The sequence below is a fragment of the Dermacentor variabilis genome, chromosome 7 (assembly GCF_050947875.1).
Source record: "Dermacentor variabilis isolate Ectoservices chromosome 7, ASM5094787v1, whole genome shotgun sequence".
Taxonomy (NCBI): Eukaryota; Metazoa; Arthropoda; class Arachnida; order Ixodida; family Ixodidae; genus Dermacentor; species Dermacentor variabilis.
This window is the reverse complement of record NC_134574.1, coordinates 45,034,525-45,050,077: the sequence shown is the minus strand read 5'-3', so window position 1 is coordinate 45,050,077 and position 15,553 is coordinate 45,034,525. Positions and strand designations below refer to the sequence as shown.

General features: G+C 49.0%; 1 protein-coding gene across 3 annotated transcripts in view; it reads left to right on the top strand.

The window, feature by feature from the left end:
* The window catches only part of LOC142587416 (signal-induced proliferation-associated 1-like protein 2), a 194,338-nt gene that overhangs the window by 61,317 nt on the left and 117,468 nt on the right, over nucleotides 1–15,553 (top strand). For all 3 annotated transcript variants that reach the window (XM_075698427.1, XM_075698424.1, XM_075698426.1), the window contains exon 6: nucleotides 7,141–7,347. In XM_075698427.1, coding sequence (XP_075554542.1) covers nucleotides 7,141–7,347 — 207 coding nt within the window. The remainder of the gene's footprint in view (nucleotides 1–7,140; nucleotides 7,348–15,553) is intronic.

Genomic DNA, 15,553 nt, shown 5'->3' with positions numbered 1-15,553 from the left:
CTTCTTTCCTGGACGCTTCGATTCTTTCACTGGACGAGTCCGGACTGGGTGAGATTCGGTGAGTGTACACGCAGAACTTGGTTTGTTGTCCCCGTACCGAGTTCGGCAATTTTCAGCTGTATGTCCCGTTCTGTCGCACAACTCACACTTCAGCATACGCTTAGGCGGGGCACGGCAGTCAGGAGCCAAATGTCCAAACCGGTGACAGAGGGTGCACATAAGTTGCGGTTTCCTGGGAGCTTCAATGTTTTTCCCACCAAAATCCTTTGTGTTGTCGGTACCTTTTCCTAAGTTTGTCCAGTTCTGCGCGTCAAGAAAGCGATCCGTCAAGCTAGCAAGTTCGTCAAGGGATTTGCACTCTCGCTCCTTCAAGAAAATGACTAGCTTTGGCTCACAACAACGCAGAAACTGTTCAGAGATCATGTGATCTCGTAGACCTTCATATGTTTTAGGCACATTAGCCATCTCAATCCAATGGTCGAAATATGCTGCAATTCTTGCTGCTAACTGTCTTCCAGTTTCGCCCTCTACTGCTCGTGTTTTCCGAAACTTCTCTTGGTAGCCTTGAGCCGTGAATTGAAACCTCTGTAGCAAAGCTTTCTTTACCTTCGGGTAATCTAATGAATCGGCGGCAGTCATCCGACCGATCACAGTTAACGCTTCACCAGTTAGACACATGCTCACAGCAAGAGCCCATTTTTCTTGTGGCCAGTCCTGTCCTGTTGCTACGCGCTCAAATCGCTGTAAATACGCGTGTAAGTCATTGCGTTTCTCGTCGAACAAAGGAAGTAACTTCTGTGGATTGAGGGATGACGAGGACGTGCTGGGCGCTGTTAAAATTTCAGAAGCCGCTACCGGCACATTCCGAGCTCCTTCCTGAAGCTGCAGCTTTAGCTGGAGGATCTCACGCTGCCTCTCGTCAGCTAAGCGCGCTAATTCAGCAGCTTCCTTGGTTGCCTCTCGCTCCGCAGCTCTCTCGTCCCTTTGTTTTTCCTGTTCGGCCTCAATCCATCTGCGAAGTTCTGCGCCTGACAATCCTATTTGGAGTCCTATAGCCGTGATTTTCTCTAAATCCATGGTGCCGTCTACTAATGTGTGTCTGCGCTCAAGCGAAACTGCCCCTTTCACTGTATTTACGAGTGAATCCTGGCAGGCTCGCCAGTTTGTGATGTTATTGGGGCCGGATCACTCCAGAAAAAGGGAGTAGCAGCACGCGAAAGCACAAACACACATCGGACTTGTATTGACGTACACGACACAGATAACAGCACACACACGTGACAATTTCCCAAAATGCCTCATACGCGACATGCGCTATCTCCATGGATGGGTGGATTATGATTGGCCTACAGTTCCGGCGCAAGCGTGTGTCGCCTTGTCTGAGACTGATGCTGGCCAGCGGGGTCGGACAGCAGTGTCGGCCGGCGGGTCGGACAGCCGTGTAGGACGTCCGGGTCGGACACCTGGGTCGGACAGCTGGGTCGGACTGCCGGGACGGACGGCTGGGTCGGACAGCCGGGTTGGACGGCCGGGTCGGACCGCGTCGCGGGGCTCAGGTAGCCGGCCGCAGTCACCGGGTCGCGTCCACAGCTGGCGGGGTAGCCCTGTGGCCGCTCACCCGAACGCTCGACCGCCCCGGTTCAGGACCGCCAGCCTTTTGGACCAGTGCCCAGCGGAAGAGCGGGGCGAGGTAACCTCCCAGCAGTCACCGTGTTGCTTCGGGTGTGGCGTATTGGCGCGGGCGGCGATAGCTCCTCTGGGCCAGACGCCCAGCGAGGAAGCTGTTTTCCGTCGACCGCCGAACCTCGCGCACTGCTCACGCCACGGGCCACACTCTCGCGCCACGCTTTTTTGAGGCGCCACTGCCGACGCTCCCGAATCGGCATCGATGATGATGATGACTCTCTTGCGGGTATTTGCCAAGATTCGTCCTCTTCGCCCCCGCACGGCGCACCGTATGTTTGTTTTGCACTCCCGCATAGCACATATTATAACACCGTGTCCACATCCAAACCACGCATACTCCAAGCCATAGTCCACCGCCAAAGCACCGCTGTAGAACCTGCCGTGGTTGCTTAGTGGCTGTGGTTTTGGGCTGCCAAGCACGAGGTTGCGGGATCGAATTCTGGCCACGGTGGCCGCGTTTCGTTGAGGACGAAATGTGAAAACACCCATGTACTTAGATTTAGATGCACGTTAAAGAACCCCAGGTGGTCCAGATTTCCTGAGCGCCCGCCCCCCCCCCCCCACTATGGCGTGCCTCATAATCAGATGATGGTTTCAGCACGTAAAGCCCCATAATTAAAAAAAAAATTCTTTTAGCCCCGCTGCGGAAGTCAGACACACAATATTGTCATTTGTTGCCCTTTAGGGGAATTTCAACTTGTGAATCTGTTCACACCCACCCGCTAGCCGCACGCACGCAAGGAGAACGTCTGAGGCGGTTCCAAGGAGGCGCACCGCAAAGGTGGTTCGAGGCCCCTTGCCACTGTCAAGTGTGAATGCTACTGTGGCGCTGGTGGTTTTCTCCACTCCCCAAGCTCTGCAATAGTTAGGAGTGCTGGCAGACTGTTTACTTTGCTTATGTGCAGTATCCCACTCTGTGTCAACTGTTGACGGCCATTACCCAAGTGGTGTCGGTTTGCAACAAGCTCGTCGAGATGCAAACCCCCTTGCCCAGAATGCCCACCAGAATGCCCACGCCGCGCTTTTTGCTTTGTTTTACTGCAGTTCGTGATGGTGGGCTTACAGTGGGCCTTACACAGTCCTTAAACTGATGTCTTAAACGGCACTCACTCTGCTATGCAGAATAATGCAGCCACTAGCAGCAGACTGTAAACAGTTTTATTCAGTTGTCCTCGTTGTTTGATGAACTTGCCCCATCTAGCTGCTCTACTACAAAGCTGGTCGTTCACTGTGCAGTCCATAATTGTTTGAGATTCTCGTCACCTTGAAACTTTTGATGAGTCTGTCATGTGTCACTGATCTCAGGGCGTGCGGATGTTAGGAGAGATGGGGTTGGGGGACGCAAAGCAGCACAGCAAACAGATTTTAATTACCATATTTACATGATTGCAAGTCGACCTATTTTTTAAAATTTGAAAATCTGAAGTGGGGGGGGTCCAACTTACAATTGAAACCAAAACATGGCACCGCCAATAAAGTTAGACCAACGAGATATCAGGGGAGCTACAGCGTAGTTACAATTTTATGTTTGCTCTATGGCTCTACCCGTAGCTCTTCGCTGTCCTGTGAGCTTGTTCGCTATTCGGAAGGATTTTTCAACATTTTTGAGAGTTTTACAGTGCTCACAACACTCATGGGGGGTATCGATATTTGATGGAAGTGCAGCTGTTCCATTCGCGGCGGCACCCTCAGAAAAATGGTGCTTGCGGGGAGTATCGATAGTTCATGGAAAAGCAGACACCGCTCACATGTTTCGCTTTCCCTGTAGCTCTTGATTTGATGTGTTCGACTTGACCACCGGCTACGTGCTAGTTCCATGTTTCCTCAGTAGTCATGAGTACTCCAGGCCCACTAAACATTCGGCACTCGCTCACAGCAGCATTCAAGAGGGCTGCCAGCCTTTACGCTGAAGAAACAAATCGCTGCACAGCAGGCCGCAAGTTCAATGTTTCTGAATGGGTGGTGCGAGAGTAGCGACTGCAGTGAAGCAAAATTTTCACCTGGGACGGCAAGGTAAGAATTTCCCACGGGCCAAAGTCTGGATGCGTTCCGGAGCTGTAGGCCAAGCTTGCAGCGTATGTCTCTGAAATGCGTGATTGGTCCCTGCCAGTGAAGTGCGACATGGTCATGCAACAAGCCTGGATCTTGTGGAGATGGGTTTGCACAAGGCTTACCCTATGAGCGACACGGTCAGGAAAGGGCACGACACTCCTCTACTTTGCAACACACAAAGGTGCACCCGCTGCGCTAGGGCTAACCGGTAAGCGGTCCACCAAGTGTGAGAACGGGGAGTCATGAGAGCAAAGGTCCCAAGTACTGAATTCGTTGCAGGCCTGTGAGCATCTGCTGCACCGAGGAAGTGCTCAGCAGAAGAGAGCTCCGGTAGAGAGGGCGCCTGGGGGCCGCCACTCGGGAGGCCAATCAGGGCGTGTCCCGGTGACGCATGCTCGTGCGGTGAATCGAGCCGGGGGAGGGAGAAGCACGGTTTGCGTGGGAAGTTAGCTTCGACGCGCTAGCCGTGTCCGCCATGTTGCCGTTACGGCGGCGGTTTCCGGAAATCAAGCCAAGCACAATGCGCGAGCTGTGGGACGAGGCGTGGGAAGGCACCTCGATCCCCACAATCTTCGCCTTTTAAGGACCTGCTGCACCATGAGTACGAGTGGCTGGCAGCAGAAGATGGTGAACTTACACCAGCCGGCCCTGTCAAAAGAGCGTCCCTGACAGTTGTGTGTAGTTAGGTGCATTCGGTATGGGCTGCTGTTCCACAAGATGTCTTGATGCAGTCGTTTGCCAAATGGGGAATATCCCTGGAGGACGACATGCTGTGGGACCGTAGCAGCGATGACGATGGCAGAACTAGTGAAGATGATGGCACAAGTGAAGATTAGTGCAGTGACCAGGCCAGCTACCAATAAAATTTCGTTATCGAATGCGCCCTCGGGTATGCTCTTCTTTTCTTTTCTTCCCTGTCACATGCGATATGGGGTGTCGGCTTACATTCAAGTCCACTTAAAACCGTGTAAATACGGTACACTCAAAACTCAATTGACTCAAAATAAACCTCGATGAAGGAATGGTAACACTTATGGAACCTAAACGTGTCCTTATCACTGTCTATGATAGTCCTAGGTGTTTTCTATGTGAAAGTCAGGCAACCCTAGCCTATGGCTGCGATGCTATGAGAAAGGAGTGTTCGTACAGACTTGTGTCGGGGCACGTTTCTTCCGAGTCTGGTGCATGTCGGATCTTCATCATAGTCGTTGTTCTCGCCAACTCTGTAGACATTGCTGCCTTGCTGTTGGCCAGTCAACTCGTCCGTCTCTAATGCCGGTGTCCTGAACTCTGTTAGTGACGTGGCACTCCGCGCTCACCGGTTATGCCTAACTCCAGGTTCCGCCGCTACTTCTTTGAGTGCCGACAAGACTCCACAGGGACTATCGTACATGCTGGTCTGCCTCTGAAGGGTGATCCTTCCTGGAGTGCTCGGCACTGCCGTGCAGCAGGTCCAAGAGCCTCGCTCAAACGTCGCTGAGGTTGACGGCCACACCCTGGACCGCCAGTGCAATGCTGACGCTACAACCTTCTTGGCCCAGAGCCACGTCGATAATGCCAGCTCGGTGCCGCTTCTCGCTCGATCAAAGCTCGGGTCACGCGCCTCGAGGGCTCGTGCTGTTTGGACTGATACGTGCACATCGTCCTCTTCCTTTCTGCGCCACATGCTTCTTACATATGACATAGAACAAAACAACACACCACGTTCAAAATCCACAGGCATGCTTTATGCAGTAGTTTCCTCTTGATGTGCCCAAAAGCACGGTACAGCTAAAGCTGCTACACAACACACCTCGACCCAGCTGAAGCCGTTGAAGCACGCTAGATGCTGAAAGCTTTAGTGTGTCGGCCGTGTGATGTGGGCTCATGATCTGGCGGGATACAGCGACAGTGAGGAAGGCATTGGAGGCAGGACATTAATTACTGCCATCCACTAGGCTTCCTGAAACCAATTAGCATGCTGCAACAGTGCACTGATGCTATCTTCAAGGCCACGCATGTGGATATGATTTGGGAAATATTTTTAAATTTTGGTGCTCAAAAATTGCTGTACATTACATTAGGGCTGGGCTTATGCAATTATTAATACAATTCTTTTGAAGGTATGCATTACACCTCTAAACTTATCTAGCCATTTAGTAACTGATTGAAGGAACACTAAAGAGAAAAGTAAACTAAGCTGTGTTAGTAAATTGCCCTTCTACAATACCAAAGTAGATTCTTTATTCTTTATTCTTTATTCAGACATATCCCTGCTTAGCCTGAAAGCGTTACAGCAGGGGGGTTACAAGCATGAAAAGAATGCATCTTGATTCTTACTGCACACCTGTTCACATGACAGTCTGTTCCACTGCACGATAGTTTTTACAAAAAATGAATTGGCATACAGGCCCGTCCAAGCCCGGTATTCTCTAATTTTGCACTGGTGGTCAGTGCGTGCCGATATATAGTTTGGTGGTTTTATGTACAGTTCCTATCAATTCCAGTTTTGTTGTGATAGATTTCATACAGAATCTTTAGCCGCAGCTTCTTTCGGCGAGACGACAGGGACTCCCAGTTGAGCTCTGTTTTCATTGCTGTGCAACTGTACTTCCTCCCGTACTTACCCGAGACGAACCTGGCTGCTCTATTTTGTATTTTTTCTAATTTGTTTATAAGACATATCTGTGACGGGTCCCATAGGGTACAAGCATATTCCAAAATAGGTAGTATACAAGTTACGTACGCCGTGCTTCTAAGGTTAGAATTTGCGCATCTTAAGTTTCTTTGAATGTAATTCAAAGCAACTGCCGCTTTGCCAACTATACATAGTCCACGTGTGCCTGCCAAGAGCAGTCGCCCGACAGCATCACGCCCAAATATTTAGTCTTGAATTTATTACTTAATATATTATTCATTAGACTGTAGCTGGCTGCTGTGAGGAAAAGCTTGGTAAGACAAAAAAGACAAAAACAATGAAGGTAGGACAAGCATTGCAAAACTCAAGGCAGCATTACGAGTAGTCCCTAAATTAGGTAGCTGCGAATTCATGGTTTTTGATGGCGTCTGCTCGGCCATAGTTAAATATTTGTTGATAAAAATGAACCACATTATATTCTAAATGAGCCAAAGAATGAACCTGGCAAGTTCCAAGAACTTTTACTCGGCCACAATCTCCAAAATATGAAAGAATACTTTGAAACTCTTGCCATCATAACGAGATACTGATGCTGGGCCTTTGGGGCAAAATTAAAAACAATTTTACTTGGACCTTAACGTTCTCTTCAAATAATTGATTTATTGCCGTGATAACAGTGAAAATGGCGTCTTTAAAGGACACATCAGTGTTAACTGATTTGGGCTTTCTCTGTAGTGTCCGGCTTAATATGCGCACTGACCGTTGCCGCTCCCTTTGTTTTGCAGCTGGCGGTGCTGCGTTGCAGCTTGGCCGAGGAGTCCCTGGGCAGCTCGGTGAACGGTCGGCTGAGCGGCAGCAGCAGCGGGGCCAACTCCCTGCCTGTCCGCGAGCTGCTGGAGCTGGCTGCACCCGAGCTGCAGACCACCTGCCTGCGACTGGCCGTGCCCGGACCAGCAACGGAGCAGCAACTGCTCAAGCTCGACGAGCAAGGGGTCAGTGACCGTCATTTGTAGGCTAACTGTTTCACTTTGGCTAAGTTGGCTAGATTGAAGCACTCTTGGCAAAGCAATTTTTTATAAAGTCTTTAAAGGGACACTAAAGCTTAATGTTAAGTCAACATGGACTGTTGAAATACCATCCCAGAAAGCTCGAAAAAATCGTTTCATGTGAAGAAGAGACTTACTTTAAGAGAAAATGCGTTCTGAAGCATCCGCATACCTCTAGCGCAGTTTAAATCGCCTGCCCTGTGATCGAGGAATGGTGAGGTCATGGTCTCGTAGTGACGTTGCGCCGTCGGTGAGTAAAACGGTGCCCACAGACGGCACTATGGCTTTTCTGCGCAAAACGCAAACACGTGGCCAGAAACAGAGTCAAGACAGAGCCGCCAGCAGTGCGAAAGCGGAACTATGGTGGCTAGCGGAAGGGAAAGCGCGCGACGATAAGCTGGTTCTTTGTTTTATGATGCCAACTTTGATGCTCGTTGTAATGGACGACCCTGGCAACAACACATTGGCTCGTGATGCTGGGCTCGACTTCAGCAATACAGTAAAAGCTCGTTAATTCGAACCGCAAGGGGACGCCATCTCAGTTCGAATTAAACGAAGTTCGAACTAACGAAAGCAATGAAGAAAAACAGGACACCGCGACCAGGAAGCAGCAGGGCATGGCGCCAGTTCAATTTAATGTTTGAAAAAATCCGTAATTGTGGTCTGCTTTTTTTCTTTGAAGGCAACAGCAAGCACTTTCTGCTCTAAAGAGCGAATGTTGCGGAAGGCTTCCTCTTCGCTTTCTTCAAAACTGAAGAACAGGCGGGCGGCATTAAGTCCGGCCATGACTTCCGCAGCGGAGGGCCGCACCGGTGCCTCGTCGTCTTCCTCGTCGTCGTCACTGGCAGCGACAGGCTCTATGTTTTTAACTTGGGAAATGATGTCCTCGTCTGTGGTCACACCACAGACAACTGCGCTCGCATCCACGTCTACGTAGTCGGCAAAGGAAACGTCTTTCAGAACGTCCGACATGGGAGCGGTGACGCTAGTGACGCAGTCTCCGTGCGCAGGTGCCGTGCTTCTTGGCGATTTCTTGTTTCGACAAGACTCCGGCGTCCACTTCCCGTAAGATGTCGCATTTATCCTTCAGTGTTTTGGCGCAGTAGTATTTACCGCGGGCGCACGCCATTCTGAAACCGCACGTCAGCACGGCGAAGCACACCACCGAGGCCTAACTTTTCAAGCGATCCGCACAACAAAGGTCGTAAGCGCGCCGAAAACTAGAAAACTCGAGGCTGCCGAAAGCGGCCGAGACCACCGCGAGTTCAGGACAAAGACGTTGACGAAGGCTCCTCCTATTCGTTCAATTCTCGAGCGCTAGCGGCGCTGCGATGTACTGGATTCGCTGTATTTTTTGTGCTGGTTGCGCCATCCATCGGTTAACAACTGCAGCTATACGACAAGATTCTTAGGCCTCTGAGATCGGCGGCTCAAAACCGGAAACCGCAGTTCTCGGAGGTAGAGAGAGGGCGTAGCTGTTGCCACAGCTGTCACCCCTTGCCCTCCAGCCTCTGCGCCGGGTGCTGGCACCGGTTTTACCCGCTTTTTCCTTCTCTCCCCATTTTGGAGGCAACTCAAGGCCTGCTCTGGCCATGTGCCAGGCGGCACGCCGCCCAGGCGCGGCGGCGCGTAGTTCGAATTAACCGTGGCAGAACCAACTCACGTTCGAATTAACGGGCTTTTTTATACATGGACTTCTATGGAGCTAGGCCGGACCAAGTAGTACGGTTCGAATTATCCCGAAATTCGAATTACTGAAGTTCGAATTAACGAGCTTTTACTGTATAAGCACTGATGAATGCGACCTGCTGCTGAGGGCTCGCGCTGCCGGTGTTGTTGCATACTACTACGACGGCAACTGTATGTCATGGCTGTACATATTCGCACATTTGTAGCTTTTCCTTCGTGAAAACCAAATGCCGCACTCACCGCCCCGTCTTCGACCTGCAGTGGTTCTTGCGCTTCGGAGAATGCAGGCAAGACCGACGCAAAAGCGCTATGGGAAAGCATTGCTTTGAAAGGCACTCCACACGACTTCAGTAAGTAGGCGTTGAACTTGCAATCCTCTGGACAAAAGTGCAGCGAGCACACTATGCGATTTTTCGGCTCTTTGCCAACTCGCTGTGGCAGAGGTACGGCATTTGACCACTTCGAATGTAGAGGTTCACTCGTTGGCTCACAATGATAAGTAACGTTGGATTTGCCACTGCAACTGCCCTCGGCCAAGTTCCGCGGACCGTTCGCGCATCTTGCGACATCACATGGACGTGGCATTCTCGCTGCTTGTACCAAATGCAAGTTTCGCGAGCCAGCAGAAGCAGTAGAGCACGACGCAGTAACGAAACAACTGAAACTCCAAAGCGCGCGCGGCGCAGAGTCGAGCGAAAATGAAACTTTTCGACGCTACTGAAGGGTAACGACAAAATGTTATTTTTCTTAGAATCGAATAGAAGTAGACAAGTAGCATTTTCTTCTGTCTTATAACCTGATGAAGTTATCTTTTCAATACGAGTAGTTGAGTACTAGTGACATAAATCATGATGAGGAGTGCCTTCGTCATCAGGCTAGTACTGGAATGTCGCTGGGGGCTCTCAAATCGTGTCATGCATTTACCTCAATTTCTCGGTTACTAAAGCTCTGTTCGTGATTGTATTGATGCCTTAGACGTTCTAAAGCATTGCTTTATCACTTTAACTTGACTTCATAGTAACCTTTAGTGTCCCTTTAAAGGGCCCCAAACCACCTCCAATATTTTTAAACATTTTGAGTAAACACGCGCATCGAATTCCGAATGCTCTCACAGTCAACGATGCCAGATGCGGTACACACTCCAGGTGCACCACAAAATAAATAAACAATCCCATGCTCCCCTCCGGGCCTTTCTGGTATCCCTAGTGCTCGTTTTGACGTCACCGGGGTGCATCTGGTGATGTCATCAGGAGCAGACGCTGTTGATTTCCGGTTAATTTGCTAGCTGGTGCACATGCACCCTGCTCTTGTTCGTCGTGTTGCTTGCTTGTGCGCACTCGCAAATTGGCAACTACAGCCCGCAGTGCAAGTGCCAAATCGCTTGCGTTCCGATGCATTCGTGCTTAGCGGTCTGATTGGCTGCGTGAATAGAGTCGGACAGTGTTTTGCGATGGCTAGAATTTCTTCAACGTTTAGTCTAACACGAGAGTGGTGAGTTGATGTTAAATGCAGGGTGTCTACCAACCGGGAAAACCAGGAATTCTCAGGGATTTTGAATAGTCTGGAAATACTCAGGGAAATCTCGGGGAATTTTCGCTTCTATCAGGGAAAATTTGCTGTAATTTTATCGAAAGGGAACGAAGGCCACGATAACGCTAGCTGGCTCGAGTAAAACAGAGAGGAATCGTAACGAATCGTCGTTGGCCCCGTGTCGACGGCTGGAGGAGTTGCCATTGTACAGTCAATGGCCGACTTCCGGACGTCCGACGGCTTCGCGGCACCACCACGTATACCATAGGATCAATGTATGAGAACATCTGAAATTTCGGACGCAAGAACCTCTCGGTGTCCGATTTTCGGGACTTTTTGCCATGGCCGCAGGTCCGAAACGGCGTTAGTCAAAGCCACCACCTTCGATTTTGAGTATCTCGCCGCCTCGAACCGGCACTCTCACGCAGATCCGCTCGCAGCCGTAGCCATCACCGCAGAAACGCCAGGCGTAGCTGCTTCGACGTTCGCTATTAAGCTTCTTGCCCTTTGGTGCCTTGTTCTTTATTGAAAGGATTCGCCACTGTCAGCAATGGCACCGACTCCGCCTTTTTGGTCCTGGCGATCGGCTTCGGAGGTCGGAAAGCACGGCGTGTTGCAGAATGCCGGGTCCCGAAAGTTAGCTTTGCCTCATTACAGAAATGTTACGCGGCAAAGCATAACAAGCATGGGAAAGGGCATTTGTCACGGGACACAGTACGTATTGCTTAATTATACACGCGTACACCTGCCATCTCATGTCACAGTACGAGCACCGATATGCCTAATAAGCGTACTGGCAGTCCTTCAGTGCTTTTTTGGATGTGTCTGTAGCAATTTTGAGCCCTCATGATCAGTAAAAGACATGCATTCAATTTTTTGTCATCCTCCCTTTTTCGAAATGCCCGGTTTTTCGGACGTTTTCGCGGCCCCTAGGGAGGGCGAAAAATTGGACGTTGGCTGTACAAATAACCAAGAGGATGCTTGAAATGGTCCGTGTAGCAAACGCGCGACGGAAGGACAGCAAGAACAAAAAGGACCTACACATTGAGGAATGAACGGGAAAGGAAGTGTGCCGCCACTTCTTTGAAGGAGCTTGAGCTCAGAAAAAAAAAAAAAAAAAGTGTTGGCTGACACTGAGTTGCAGGTTTCCCTCATCCAAGCCAAAATAAAATCTTTAAATCAGTGAAATGCAACACTGAGGCATTGTGCAGGGGCATAGAGTATGTCAGGACAGTTGAGGTTGACTTTATTACTAGCTGTTGAGAAAGAATCGCATTTGTGACAGAGTTCGGGCTTCGTACCAATGAGCTTGCTATCAGTCGATAGAAATAGTTCATATTCGTAAATATTTCATTCGTTATGCATCCCCTTCTTATTCGTATTTGAGAATGTTCAACTCAATTTGCAGTGTTTTTTACCATTCTTTTCGAAGGTATTTTATTCACTGTGCAGTTTACTAACCCTTTCCTTCTGTTTTCTTTTTTGAATAAAATAAGCGCTACTCCTTACTATTCAAATTGGATTAAGTCATTTTTATTTTTTAACATGCTTACTAGAGAGGAATAGCATTGGTAAACATGGTGTGAGCCTGTCTAGACACAAAGCAAAGTTCTGTTATACTCAGGGAATTTTGTAGAAGCACTCAGGGAAAACCGGAACACTCAGGGAATTCGGAAATGTCAACTTGGTAGACACCCTGTAAATGTTACCTTGCAGGCACCACTGCTGTTTGTCTGCGTAGTACACAGAACAAACAGGGAGAGGTGTTTGCTTGAGGCGTTGTTGTGTGCCCTATTTCATAACCTCTGAGAGGGTTGAGCATAGTCATTGCCTCACATGGTACATTGCATTGTGGCAGAAGTATTAAACTTGGATTATGGGGCTGTATGTGCCAAAACCACAAATGGATTATGAGGCACGCCATAGTGGACAACTGCGGATTAATTTTGACACCGTGATGTTCTTTAATGTGTCCCAAAATCTAAGCGCATGTGCATTTTCTATTTCACCCCCGTCGAAATGCGGCTGCAGTGGTTGGGATCAAATCCACGGCCTCTAGCAACCATAGCTGCAGTGGCGTAGCCAGAAATTTCATTAGGGGGGGGGGAGGGGGGGCGGCGGCTCACGTTGCAGCTCGGCCTCCTCCTTAAGAGGAAACCTTAGCTCAGGTGCTCCTATCTAGTAAATATGTGTAGAAAGAGAATTCGTTTGTCTTGGCAACCACTGCACCAAATTTTACGAGGTTTGTTGCATTTAAAAGAAAAACATAAATTCTAGTGGCTGTTGGTTTCAATTTTTCAGTTAGGTTGTCACTTCTTTATTAAAGATTCACCAAAATCGCAAGTTTTCAGAAAATGATACTATCAAGATTAAAACTCGGTAACTCAACAACGATAAATTATATCACAATTCTGTGAATTGCATATCACAGCACATCTACAACGGGCAAAATGATATGTTACACATAAACCTAAAAAAAATAAAGTATTATGGAAATACGGCTTTTGCACAACCCTTGTACATAACGTAACCAATTCACGTAAGATACAAATTGACATATTGAATTTGTCCGCTTTGAATGGTCTATAAATAGATGCCGTTTACAGAACCGCAATATCTATTCTTGTTGCAGAGCTATTAATTTGTAAACTTCGTGCTTCTATTTTTATGAACTTTCGAATTTTTCAAAATATTTAAAACAAAGTTCAGGCCCTAAATCGAAATTCTGCTTCCAACAGGCACTATATTTTAACTTTCTTTCTCAAATGCAACAAATTTCATTAAAGCGATCCAGGGGTTATCTCAGAAAAGCGTTTCTGCCTTTTACATGTATTTGAATAGGCGCATCGGAGTTGGGCCCGAGCTAAAGCTTCCTCTTAAACAGTCTGTCTAGGGATCAAATACATGAATAATAACTGCATTGCCATTGCCAGAGATGCTGCAAACGAATTCTTGAACACTACGCACTGTCAATACAGGTAAAATATGTATATTTTCATACATATTTACAACATACATACATACATACATACATACATACATACATACATACATACATACCGTATTTATTCGCGTATAACCCGCACCAAAATGTGAAAAAACGCGTTTAAAAAGTGGGGGTGCGGGTTATCTGCGAATTTTTTCCTTGGGAGGGGGGGGGGTCGGCTTCACCGCAATGTGCGGCAGCCTCCCCGTGTAGTCCGCCATCCCCATCGTCATCGACGCTTGTCAAGCCGATGAAGGGCCAACGAAAGGCCAGCTGTTGAGCCTCGCGTTAGGCGCTGTTTAGTGTACTTACCCCAGTTTGCACTGTTTGCCTGCTTTGTTTTGGCATCATGAGTGCGACTCGACGGCAGTGTTTCACAGCGAAAGAGAAGCTAAAGATTATAGCCGCTGCCGAAGAAATCGGCAACAGAGCTGCTGCAAGACAGCATGACGTCGACGAGTCGTGCATTCGCGACTGGAGGAAGAAAAAAGAGAGTCTCGAAGCAACGAACCGGAACAGGCGAGCGTTTCGGGGTCCGAAGACTGGCGCGTACCCCCACCTCGAGACGCAGCTTGCGAAGTTCATTGAGGAGCAGAGAAGTCGTGGCCACGCTGTTTCGACTGAGATGGCGCAAATGGAAGCCCTGAAGTTGGCCCGGGAATTGAACATTCCACGTGAGTTTCGTGCAAGCCGTGGATGGCTTCAGCGCTTCATGCGAAGACATGGATTTTCTATGCGGCGGCGAACAACCATGTGCCAGCGGCTTCCTGAAGCCTACGAGGAAAAGTTGTTGAACTTTCAACGATATGTGATCGCACTTCGGAAGGAGCACAGCTATTGCTGTCTCAGGTGGGAAATGCTGATCAAACACCTGTGTACTTTGAGATGCCGATGGACACGACCATGGAAAAAAAGGGCTCCAAATCAGTCAGCGTGCTGACCGGCGGTAATGCCAAGCTGCGCTGCACAGTCATGCTATGCGCTTTGGCTGACGGCACGAAACTGCGCCCGTATGTGATTTTCAAACGCAAGACGCTACCTAGCATTCCACTGCCCCCAGGAATCGTTGTGCGTGCGGAAGAAAATTCTTGGATGAACAGTGGCCTAGTCGGTGACTGGCTTCGAGTAATCTGGGAGCGAAGACCAGGTGCCTTGCTGGCACGCCGGTCGATGCTCGTACTAGATTCCTTCAGAGGCCACTGCACTGATGCGGTGAAGGCTCGCCTTGCCGAGACCAGCACCGACCTCGTCATAATACCTGGCGGCATGACGTCCATGCTACAGCCACTCGACATGTGCCTGAACAAGCCGTTCAAGGCACACGTGAAGCGGCTGTATGCCCAGTGGATGGCCGACGGCATGTACGCCCTCACACCGACGGGACGCGTGCGAAGGCCTGATATTCCATTGCTGTGCCAGTGGATCGTGGATGCGTGGAAAGCGATACCGGCCGATTTGGTGCGCAAAAGCTTTAAAAAATGTGCGATCAGTAATAGTCTGGATGGTTCCGAGGACGACTACGTCTTTGAGAGTGGCGATGAAGCCTCGGATGGCAGTAGTGAGAGCGGCGACGATTAAGAATCGGATAACCAGTGACGTGGTGGCGGTCGTTTGAATAAATGTTCTAAAAACGAAATGATCACTGAGTGTGAGTTGCATCTTTCTAGCGCTCATTTTCTTTTTTTTCAGGTAAACGTGCGGGTTATACGCGAGTTTTTTCTTTTTTTTTCCGCCGAGTTCAAAGTTAGGGGTGCGGGTTATACGCAGGGGCGGGTTATACGCGGGTAAATACGGTACATACATACATACATACATACATACATACATACATACATACATGCATGCATGCATGCATGTATTCTCTTAAACAGTCTTAAACAGTCCAGTCTTAAACAGGACTTAAACAGTCCTCTTAAACAGTCTGTCTAGGGATCAAATACATGAATA